Genomic DNA, 12,540 nt, shown 5'->3' with positions numbered 1-12,540 from the left:
AACAAAGACTTCCTACAAAAAAGGAGGCACACATAATTCTTTGCACAAAGCATTAGAAAATACCGTGATATTTTATTATTAAAAATGCTGCTGAAAAGTTTATACATATGTGTCCAGCCATATATATCTTCTCTCATTACTTAAGGCAAAAACAAAAATCGCAAAACAATAATAAAATAAACCATTAAACCCTGCGTGCCTTTTAAGGTCAAGAATATAAGCCTGGGGAAAGGGTTTTTTTGTTTTGTTCTGCGTTTTACGGACTGCGATCTATTTCATGGTAGAATTCTACGAAACCCTATAGCATTTTTCCATGTAGAAATTGGACGTCATTTCGGATGGATTTAATTGAATGATCGTAATCATTGTTAAAAGCTAAAATCATTCACTTACAGGAACTCTTTTTTTTTGTTTTCCCAAATGTCACAAGCCCGACACATTACATATTGCTAGCAGAAGACAATTGGAAGTACTAAACAAATACCGTAATTCACATTACAAACATACCCAGTGATTATGATGCCAAGCATCACTGCCTTTTTAGTTTCATGAAGAGCCTAAGTGCTGTGTCTCAGCTGAGGCAGCGCACGGCTCGTGGAAATGGCCTATTAAGAGAGTCAACTTCAAGAAATGCAGACGCTAAGAAGGAACCGTTTTTCACATGACTACCTGCAGGTATCGCTTCACCACTTGCTAACTTGGAACTCTCCCTTACACAGACAAGCTCTACCCTCGTGTTGTGATTTTTAATCCGCGGTTAGCACCTCGACGGGGAATCCGCTTCCTCCACTTAAAGGAGAGAAACTCACGCCGGTGACAGACTGAGCCTACGTTCTTACGTGGGTGTTGGCTTATCCCGAGGGCTTTAGTGGAAACGGTCACGGAAGCTGGTACGTTCGGTTCTGCACTGGGGTTGGGGGAAGAAGGGATGTTGGGGTAGAGGCGAGATGAAGGAAGATCTACTGTTCAGCGCCGAGATGAAAAACACTGGCCTGCGGAATCGGAACATTCAAGTGCAAAGCACGACTCTTCAGATATCTTTGGCTACTCTCTCTCAGTGACGCAGTGACTTCCAGAGGACAGACTCTCCGGCAACCATCGCTTGCTTCCGTCTGGTAACCCTCGAAGCACTTCTGAGATGAAATAAAACTGACGGGCTTTCCGAGGGATGGCCACCCGGCCCAAGCTCTCCCATCCCAACGGGCCGGGAGGCGATCGTTTCCACGTGATAACTTGACGTCGAAGCCACCGGATTTGTGGGAAGCCTGGCGCGGAGCACATCTGTGGATCTTTCCTTTTTTCCTTTTCCCTATCCACACCGATTTGTGACTACTACAGAATTAACCGGCCAAATAAAAAAAATTATATCTATTGTTTCCAGACAGGCATAAGCTTGATCACGTAAATGGAAAGATGGGATACAAAACATCTTTACCGATGGATCGATAAGAACCTTCCCCTTGAAAATAAGAAAGCAACATTTCTTCCTCCGAACTGCATATTTCCTCCGACGAGCAAAGCTGAGTGGGTATTTTCTCAGCCAGTGCTCTTCCACAGCTGCTCATGAATACAGAGCTAGATTTACTGAAAAAAAGACTTGCCCAAAGACAGGCTTTCTTTACTTTTTTTTGGCAGGGCATTAGATTGGAAGGCATCTCTTTCTAACACATTCAAATAACCAGAACTACAGAACTGGACTTCTATTTTATTTTTTTGTTGTTGTTTTGTGCGGTTTTTATGGTGTTTTTTTTTCAATTCCACAAGCCTTAAATATTTTTGTTGTTGTTGTTCCAGTTTCCGGATCCATCTCTGTGTTGCAATTTAATGAGGCTAACACACAAAAATAAAAACTTTCTAAAAATAACCATCTCCTAAGAATGCTCTCACATGCACTTGTGTAACCTGTGAGCGGAAACACGCGGGTCACACGGACCATTTGTATTCTCTGCGTGACACCGTGTCCTCCTACAAATGAAACATGTTAGAAAATCTCATTTCTTTGTTTACCACAACTAATTAAGAAGAAACCCCTTCCGCCCCCTTTCTCGGTCTGGAGGAAACAGAGGTGATATGGATAATGTATATATATACATATAGATCACAACTGAAAGCACGATCTTTCTAAAAGCTCTTTCAAACTGAAAACATCAATAAAAGCTTGTCTTTTTAAACCCACGGCTATGTACACTTTTTACAGAGTTTCTTAAATATAGTTCAGGGTGGCAAACCATCTCTTTGCACAGAACTATACACGTCTTACTGCATAGTCAGTCCTCTTTTTTTTGTTTTTTTATATAATGAAATCTTAATATTTCCTTCCTTCTGGATTACAGCTTTGTATGCTGGGTAAAAGCCCAAGACGCTGTCTTTGTTTCTAAGAGGGGCCATTCATGGTATGGCACATAAAGAACTTTTTTTTCCCCATTTTATTTAAAAACAAAAAGAACCCAAATGCCACTGTAGAATCCCTGGCTGTGTTCCAGAAGATTCAGCTTCTATCTTTGACACTCCAAGCATCCAGGTCATTGAAGTGACTCTTCTTCTTTCCCTATCCACATTACACTTTTGGCTGGACTGGATGAGATCTTAAAGCGGTATTGTAACAGCGATGTACACGTTTCACATTTCACAGGGTTTGAAGTTGGCCTTTAATATCGGAGAGTCCGTCTGGGAAGGACGGATAAGAAAACAGAGACCTCCCCTTCTCCTCGTGGGTGAAGTGCGTTGGACGAGAAACGTTCTGGGTTTTTTGTTGTTTTTTTTTTGGTCTGTTTGTTGGTTTCTTTTTTCCTAAATTTTTCTTTCTTCCAAGGTATCGAGGGAAAGAGAGGAGGGGCATCGGAGAGGAAATGGCCAACCTATACCCGAGTGGTAGAATGTCCGTGGGGTAAATTAGTACTGTTTTGTCCCCCACTGAAGGTGTTGAAAGTATGCAAAGGCTGCATTCCCGTTAATGTGTTTGGGATCATGGTGATGGTGTTGGGAGTCATGAGCGGAATGTCGTCGGGGGACCGTCTCAGGGTAAGGGTGTAGTCGGGCGGACACGTCAGTCTCAAAGTGTCGTGGGCCTGCAAGGATTCGCACTCGTGGTCGTGCTCCAACTGCTTCATCTGCAGGGACATGATCTCTTCGTTCTGGATGTGGGCGATGTCGTTGGTCGTGGTCCTCTGGGGGCTGGGCCGCCTGTGGGTTTCGTGGCGGCGTTTGTCCTTCTTGTAGTACAGCGCCGCGAAGGCCAGGATGTTGAGGAACAACAAAGACGCCCCCACGGCGATGGTGACGCTCAACTCGGTCGAGTAATCGCGTTTGGTCTCGATGAGGACCGTGGTGTCCTCCGGGGCGGTCTTGTGGGGGTCCTTCGAATGCTTCGGGTTGTTGGCGGGGGTGATGGCCGGACGCTTGGTCGTCGGCCAGATTTTCGCCGGAGACCGCCGGGTGCCGTAGGGAAAGGAGGTCATGTCGGGAGGCGGGACCTTCGTGGTGGTCGAAACGTACTGGAAGATTTCGTTCAGGTTGTGCAAGTGAGGGACCAGTTCCAGCCAGAAGGCCACCTTAGTGGCCCGATAATGATCCCTCACCCTGGGCTTCAGGCCGATGTGGAGATAGAGTTGGTCTTTGGGGTTATACTTGGACCACGCCACTTCTTCAAAACGATTGGGCTTTGTGTGGATAAACTTGGTGTCCTGGGGAACCGGCTGGTTGGGATCCCTGGAACAGAAATTACAATAAATGTTAGGCTTTACAGAGAGATGGAAATTCTTGGAACTTATGGGACGCTTTAGGGAGAGACAAATTCAATTTCCTATGTGTCTTTATTAAACCGACCCAGCCACCCAGAGACGCACCAGATGCTCCCTTAAGAAGATCACCTATGAAGTGATGAGATAAAGCGGCTGCTTATCTCTATATCTTGAAGTAGTTTGCCTTATAGATGGGTTGTACCTCAATGAGAAGTAGTGTGGCCTAGTGGGAGGAGCCCGAACCTGGGAGCCAGAGGACCTGGGTTCTAATCCTACTTTGCCATTTGTCTGCTGTGTGCCTTTGGGCAAGTCACTTCACTTCTCTGTGCTTCAGTTCCTCATCTGTAAAATGGGGATTAAGCCTGGGACCCCCATGTGGGACATGAACAGGGCCCAACCCCATGACTTAGTACAGTGCCTGTCACAGAGTAAGTGCTTAACAAATACCACCATAAAAAGAAATTCCATTTAGAAATTCTTTGTGGAACTATGGAATGGGGGGAGTAAAGAAGTAAGGAAAATTAATGTGATTTTTAATAATAATAATGATGGCATTTGTTAAGCGCTTACTAGGGAACTAGGGAATGGGGTGGGGGGAGTAAAGAAGTAAGGAAAGTTAATGTGCTTTTTAATAATAACAATGATGACATTTGTTAAGTGCTTACTATGTGCCAAGCATTGTTCTAAGTGCTGGGGGGGATAATAATAATGATAATGATGGCATTTATTAAGCGCTTACTATGTGCAAAGCACTGTTCTAAGCGCTGGGGTAGATACAAGGTAATCAAGTTGTCCCACATGGGGCTCACAGACTTAATCCCCATTTTCCAGATGAGGTAACTGAGGCACAGAGAAGTTAAGTGACTTGCCCAAAGTCACACAGCTGACAAGTGGCAGAGTCTGGATTTGAACCCATGACCTCTGACTCCAAAGCCCGGGCTCTTTTCCACTGAGCCACGCTGCTCAAATTTAAATGAGTTATGAACAAAATTGGTGGCCTCAATTCTCTGCAACTCCTCCACGAGAACCTCAAAAATGTGTGGACAAAATTTCACCATTTTAGATTTTGTGAAATAATCTCCTCAAAATTATGGCTTAAAGTTAATTTCAGTAAAAACAGCCAGAGATGCATTTATTTCAAAATGGTCTACCTAGCAAATGGGCAAAGCAGGCAGCTGCACAGGTCATTCCCTCTTTAGCTAATATGCTTTTCAATAAGTTATTCTTCTTAATTCACAAAGTAAGAGATGATGTAATGCCTTCATCTAATGGAGCTTTTGATTCTCCACTCCCAAGTCTACTTGTTCAACGTCTCTGAAAGCTCATTTTGTTAGAAAACATTTTATTCTAGTTTGGGGAAATTGCTGACATAAAGTTACACTGGAAGAAGTTTCTTTACAAAAATTGCCTATTTATATATTTTTTAGGTTCCATGAATACTCAACAGAATTCCTTCTCAGTGTGATAGAGATGTGAACAGTATAATTCAAGATGAAGATAAGATGAAGATGATTCTATTCTTCATTACCAATGGCCAAATTGTATCTTGAGCATCTACAAAAAAACCCCCGCTGTATTTACAGGCATTATTCCTCAACTAGGTTTGTATTTGTTGGATTCGCTGGGCTGTGTTTGTTGGTAGGGCATGACTTTCCTCTTCCAAAAAGGGTCAGCTTAATTTCTAATATAAAGCTACTGTGAGGGTATTCAGCATGCATTTGAAAAGTAGAGAAAAGCATTCCTTTTGTTCTCAAAGAATAGAACAGAAGATTTGGAAAAGCGTGATAAGCATGAACTGGCGGATACAATATATCTATTTAAATTCTTCAGAATGCAGTTGGAATTCTAAAACCAAGGTAAACTCAGAGAGATTATGACAGTACAAGGCATTTTTCGCTGGCAAACACTACCTATTCAAAGCAGGGTCTCATTTTTAGATTGGCTCTAGAGGGCAAGGATTATGCTACAGCAAATCCTCAATAAATACCACTGATTGAGACTCCCAGTTGTCCCTCTTTAACAATAAGTTGTTCTGTTCAAGCCTCATTAAATTAAGAATAAGGAAAACTGTCCCTAAAGGTAAATGTCTTCCTTAAAATACCCTGATTGTCTTCCACACATGACAATGCATATACCTCCCCTCCCAACACACACACACACACACACTCACACACACTCACACACACACACACACACAATAAAGTGCTACAAAGTGAGATAAACTCCTTTAGATATTCGTTTGTAAAGTGACCTTGGGGCTACTTTGCTCCCTGGCATTTGTTTAGCACTTACTATGTGCCAAGAACTGTACGAAGCACTGGAGTAGATATAAAATCATCAGGCCAGTCACAGCCACTGTCCAACGCGAGACTCACAGTTGTAAGTTGGTGAGAGAACTGGAATTGAATCCTCAGTTTACAGATGAGGAAACTGAGGCAAAGAGGAATGAAACGACTTGACTCACTGGTCACACGGCAGAGCTGGGATCAATCCATCAGCGGTATTTATTGAGTGCTTACTGTGTGCAGAGCACTGCACTGAGTGAGTGAGAGAGTACAATACATGGATTTGGTAAGCAGGATCCCTGTCCATAATGAGCTTACAGTCTGGTCTTCTGACGCCTGAGCTTGTGCTCCTTCCACTAGGCCATGTTGCTTCTCATAAATGTTTATTAATAATAATAATAATAGTGGTATTTGTTCATTCATTCATTCAATCATATTTATTGAGCGCTGACTGTCTGCAGAGCACTGTACTAAGCACTTGGGAAGTACAAGTTGGCAACATATAGAGATGGTCGCTACCCAACAACAGGCTCACAGTCTAGAAGGGGGAGACAGACAACAAAACAAAACAAAACATATTAACAAAATAAAATAAATAGAATAGTAAATCTGTACAGGCAAAATAGAGTAATAAATCTGTACAAACTACAAGGAGGTAGTTTGTTAAGCGCTTACTATGTGCCAAGCACTGTACTACGTGCTGGGGTGGATACAATCAAATCGGGTTGGACACAGTCCCTCTCCCTCTTGAGGCTCGCAGTCTCAATCCCCACTTTACAGACAGGGTAAATGAGGCCCAGAGAAGTGACGTGACTGGCCCGAGGCCACACAGAAGACAAGTGGTGGAGCCGGGATTAGAACTCATGACCTTCTGATTCCCAGGCCCATGCGCTATGTCACCTTCTTGCTTCCCTGATGTCTCCTGCTTCTACTCTTCATTCATTCATTCAATTGTATTTACTGAGCACTTACTGTGTGCAGAGCACTGTACTAAGCGCTTGGGAAGTACAAGTTGGCAACATATAGAGACGGTCCCTACTCAACAGCGGGCTTACAGTCTAGAAGGGGGAGGCTCCGTGGCCTTGGGAAAGTAACTTCCTTTCTCTGGGCCTCAGTTCCCTCACCTGTCAAATGGGGACTAACGCTGAGGCCCACTTGGGACAGGAACTGTGTCCCACCCTATATGCTTGTATTTCCCCGCCCCAGTGCTTAGTACAGTGCCTTCCACATAGTACGTGCTTAAATTCATTCATTCATTCATTCAATCATATTTATTGAGCGCTTACCTGTCTGCTCCGTGGCCTTGGGAAAGTCACTTCCTTTCTCTGGGCCTCAGTTCCCTCACCTGTCAAATGGGGACTAATGCGGTGTCCCATTTGGGACAGGAACTGTGTCCCACCCTATATGCTTGTATCCCCCCGCCCAAGTGCTTAGTACAGTGCCTTCCACATAGTACGTGCTTAAATTCATTCATTCATTCAATCGTATTTATTGAGCGCTTACCTGTCTGCTCCGTGGCCTTGGGAAAGTCACTTCCTTTCTCTGGGCCTCAGTTCCCTCACCTGTCAAATGGGGACTAACGCTGAGACCCACCGGGGACAGGAACTGTGTCCCACCTTATATGCTTGTATCCCCCCGCCCCAGTGCTTAGTACAGTGCCTTCCACATAGTATGTGCTTAAATTCATTCATTCATTCATTCAATCATATTTATTGAGCGCTTACCTGTCTGCTCCGTGGCTTTGGGAAAGTCACTTCCTTTCTCTGGGCCTCAGTTCCCTCACCTGTCAAATGGGGACTAATGTGGCATCCCACTTGGGACAGGAACTGTGTCCCACCCTATATGCTTGTACCCCCCCACCCCAGCGCTTAGTACAGTGCCCTCCACATAGTACTCTTCTGGGGTGGGGAGTGTGGCATGGGCATGGGCATTAGAGAAGCGGCGTGGCTCAGTGGGAAGAGCACGGGCTTTGGAGTCAGAGGTCATGGGTTCGAATCCCGGCTCCGCCACATGTCTGCTGTGTGACCTTGGGCAAGTCACTTCACTTCTCTGAGCCTCAGTAACCTCATCTGTAAAATGGGGATGAAGACTGTGAGCCCCGCGTGGGACAACCTGATCACCTTGTATCCCCCCAGTGCTCAGAACAGTGCTTTGCACATAGTAAGCGCTCAATAAATACGATTGAAATACGATTGAATGAATTCGTGGAGATGGGGAAGTGAAAGGCTGGTCTGACAGTGCTGAGAGGTAGCAACAATTTCTCCACAGCACACCAGGGTGACAGACATCTCAGGCTACTTCAAGACAGGCAGCACTGCCTAGTGGATAGAGCCCGGGCCACAGAGTCAGAGGCCAGCCAGTCAGTCATACTGATTGAGCGCTTACGGAGTGCAGAGCACTATACTAAGCGCTTGGGACAGGAGAGCACAACAATAAACAGACACATTCCCTGCCACCAACGAGCTTACGGTCTAGAGTTTACAGTCAGAAGGACCTGACTCCCGCCACTTGTTTGCGGTGTGAACTTGGGCAAGTCACTTCCCTTCTCTGGGCCTCAGTTACCTTACCTGCAAAATGGGGATTAAGACTGTGAGCCCCAGGTGGGACGGGGATTGTGTCCAACCTGATTACTTTGAATCTACCCAAGTGTTTAGTGCGGTGCTTGGCACTTAAATACCACAAAAAACTTCAAACAAAAAACATACAAAGAGAAAAAAACCCCATCTTAGTGAGCCATTCTCCCTACCGCCTTCAGTGAATGTTTGGGACAGATTTTATGATCAACTAGCAATAATAATAATTATGGGGTTTTTTAAGGTTTTACTATGTGCCAAGCACTCTACTAAGCTCTGGGGTAGACACTAGATAATTAGGTGGGAGTAAGCTCTCAATACCCCCAGCCCTACCTCCTTCCCCTCCCCACAGCACCTGTATATATGTTTGTACAGATTTATTACTCTATTTATTTTACTTGTACATATTTACTATTCTATTTATTTTATTTTGCTAATGATGTGCATCTAGCTTTACTTCTATTTATTCTGATGACTTGACACCTGTTCACATGTTTTGTTTTGTTGTCTGTCTCCCCCTTCTAGACTGTGAGCCCGTTGTTGGGTAGGGACCGTCTCTATATGTTGCCAACTTGGACTTCCCAAGCGCTTAGTACAGCGCTGTGCACACAGTAAGCGCTCAATAAATACGATTGAATGAATGAATGAATGAATGAGACTCAAAGTCTAGCTAGGTCGGAGAACAGGTGTTTCAACACCTATTTACAGATGAGGAAACTGAGGCAAAGGGAAGCTAAGTGACTTGCTCAGGGTCACACAGCAGACAGGTGGCAGAGTCCGGAATTAGAACCCAGGTCCGTGTTCCTTCCACTAGGTCTTATAAAAATATCTCCTGGATCGTTTTCTCTGAAGCATGGTAGACCAAATACCTCGCTGGAATCAGACCAGTTAGAACATTAATCAAATGTAATACCAGAGGATAAAAATTCCTAGAGTGCATCATTTACTTCTACTCTATGTTCCCAAGTACTTAGTACACAATAGGAGCTCAATACATTACAATTGCAATGTGCAGGAACTAAATAAGATGGGCAGCGAAAGATGAGAATTGAAGGATTAAGAAAGGCAATGGACCTAAGTGCTTAGTACAGTGCCCTGCACACAGTAAGTGCTCACTAAATGCCAGGGGTTGATTAATTGATTGCAGAAGAAAAGAAAGTTGTTCAGTTGCATTAAGACTTCATTCACTCGTTCAATTGCATTTTATTGAGCGCTTACTGTGTGCAGAGCACTGTACTAAGACTTGGTAGAAGGGCACAGAGCATGTGAGCCCGCTGTTGGATAGGGACTGTCTCTATGTGTTGCCGACTTGTACTTCCTAAGCGCTTAGTACAGTGATCTGCACACAGTAAGTGCTCAATAAATACGATTGATTGATTGATTGATTAGTTCTAGGTGAAATACTTCGGTGGTTGATCATGGCATTGTGGAGTAAAAGAGGTTGTTTGTGAATCTACTCTGGCTCGCCTTTCTTCTCCCTCCTCCCCACTTCCCTCTGTTAGAAGCCCCAGTTCTCCGCAGCTCCAGAGATCTGGAGAAAGAAGTTTCTTCTACACTTAAACCATAAGAGGGCTTGGAATATTGACACACTTTATGAAATGCTGAGAATTTCTGAAGTATTGGGAAAATGAAATACTCTTTCAGCACCACATAAACCCTAAAGGTTTGTTGTATTAGTGGGTTCTGGCAGTAAAGTGCTTCACTATATACCACTCTGCTTTTCTGGACTTTGGTTTTTATGTATACTGGGGGCAGGAATTATGTTCAAGAAAAGATGTTGCAGGTGCTCCAGAGCTAGAATCTGAAGGAATGACACTTTCGGATCAATCGATCAATCCATCAAATTTACTGAGACCTTACTGTGTGCAGAACACTGTAATAATAATAATAATAATAATGACAGCATTTATTAAGCGCTTACTATGTGCAAAGCACTGTTCTAAGCGCTGGCGAGGTTACAAGGTGATCAGGTTGTCCCACGGTGGGCTCACAGTTTTAATCCCCATTTTACAGATGAGGTAACTGAGGCCCAGAGAAGTGAAGTGACTTGCCCAGAGTCACACAGCTGACAAGTGGCGGAGCCGGGGTTTGAACCCCTGACCTCTGACTCCAAAGCCCGTGCTCTTTCCACTGAGCCACGCTGCTTCTCTACTAAGTGCTTGGGAGAGTACAGAGGAAAAAGAGTTGGTAGACATGTTCCCCACCCACAGGGAGCTGAGAGTCTAGTGGGACCCCCTAGAATTTTTCTGGGTTGCCAAAGGAAAAAAAAATTAGGATAGTTCAGTAAAAGTAAAGATAATCAAAATTTGGTTCATTTCGGCTGACAATACGCTATTGAATGGTTTTGGTACTGTTGATTCTGGGAGCATCAATCAGTTTACACTAACTTTTCTAATGATAATAATTCTGGTACTTGTTAAGCAGTTGCTAGGTGTCAAGCACTGTACTAAGCTCTGGGGTAATAATGATAATAATAATAATATTAATAATAACAATAATAATAGCAATTGTTAAGTGCTTACTATGTGCAAAGCACTGTTCTAAGCGCTGGGGAGGTTACAAGGTGATCGGGTTGTCCCACGGGGGGCTCACAGTCTTAATCCCCATTTTACAGATAAGGGAACTGAGGAACAGAGACGTTAAGTGACTTGCCCAAAGTCACACAGCCGGCAAGCGGTGGAGCCGGGATTTGAACCCGTAACCACGCTGTTTCCACAAGATAATCTGGTCCCACATGGGGCCCACATTTTAAGTAGTAGGGAGACCAGGTATGGAATCCTCATTCTGCAGATGAGGGAACTGAGGCACTGAGAAATGACGTGACTCGTTCAAGTCACACAGCAGACAGGAGGCAGAAGCAGAATTAGAACCTAGATCCTCGGACTACAAGGCCTGTGCTCTTTTCACTAGGCTACCCTGTTCTTTTCAAGGTATAATTTTCTCCAGAAATAAATACCACAGGATGCCCGTCTTTTCGTTTCCTCTCCCCGTCTCCACTTCTTCTCAGCCTCTCTCCGTATCCCTGGGGTCCACCTCACCCTACGCCTTAAGTGGATCTAAGTGGATGCTTATATGTAAAGTGCAGGCAGAAGGAGGCTATGAAAGGGAAAAAGGGGAGAGAAAGCAGAGAGGGGCACAAATGTGAGCGGGAAAGAGGCGGGAGGAGAGGGAGAGAGAGAACCTAACCAGCTCACACACCAAGGGCAAGGGACCCACGAGGCTCCACAGGGCAGAGAAGTGGAAATGAGGAGTTCTGGGGTGTCCTACCAATTCTCTTTTGTTTCATTTGTGAGGACAGTTACAAATGGAAAGAACTTCAATAGACCATTTTGCCCAGTCCCCGTCTCCAGGGAGATGAATGATAAGCCTAAATTGTCTAGAACAGATGGATTTCTATTTTCTCCCTTAAAGATCTCCATCCAAACCAGTGTTTGATCACCTGGGAAGCCAAGACATTCTTCTTTATGTTCAATATTATCTCCACTTCTTTCGTGTAAATCCAGTTGTCCTTACTAAGGCCTCTGTGTCCTTACTAGGGCCCCTTCTAGACTGTAAGCCCACTGTTGGGTAGGGACCGCCTCTATGTGTTGCTAACTTGTGCTTCCCAAGTGCTTAGTACAGTGCTCTGCACCCACTAAGCGCTCAATAAATACGACTGATTGATTGATTAGTACAGTGCTCTGCACACAGTAAGCGAAATACGATTGATTGATTAGTACAGTGCTCTGCACCCAGTAAGCGCTCAATAAATACGATTGATTGATTGATTGAAGAATAACTGATCTGCATCATGACCTAGCGGATACAGCCCCGGCCTGGGAGAAAGAAGAACCTGTGTTCTAATCCTGACTCCACGACTTGTCTGCTGTGTGTCCTTGGGCAAATCACTTCACTTCTCTGGGCCTCAGTTCCCTCATCTGTAAAATGGGAATGAAGACTGTG

General features: G+C 44.4%; 1 protein-coding gene across 3 annotated transcripts in view; it reads right to left on the bottom strand.

The window, feature by feature from the left end:
- Positions 1-329: 329 nt before the first annotated feature.
- Positions 330-12,540, bottom strand: part of NLGN4X (neuroligin 4 X-linked) — a 181,248-nt gene continuing 169,037 nt past the window's right edge. For 2 of the 3 annotated variants that reach the window (XM_038757161.1, XM_038757163.1), the window contains one exon: positions 2,859-3,708. In XM_038757161.1, coding sequence (XP_038613089.1) covers positions 2,859-3,708 — 850 coding nt within the window. Of the gene's footprint in view, positions 3,709-12,540 lie in introns of all 3 variants that reach the window. The other variant, XM_038757162.1, reaches the window with a different exon arrangement.

This window comes from Tachyglossus aculeatus, chromosome 15 (genome assembly GCF_015852505.1).
Source record: "Tachyglossus aculeatus isolate mTacAcu1 chromosome 15, mTacAcu1.pri, whole genome shotgun sequence".
NCBI classification, from domain to species: domain Eukaryota; kingdom Metazoa; phylum Chordata; class Mammalia; order Monotremata; family Tachyglossidae; genus Tachyglossus; species Tachyglossus aculeatus.
Note: the sequence above shows the minus strand (reverse complement) of the source record. Positions and strands in the feature narration are given on the sequence as shown.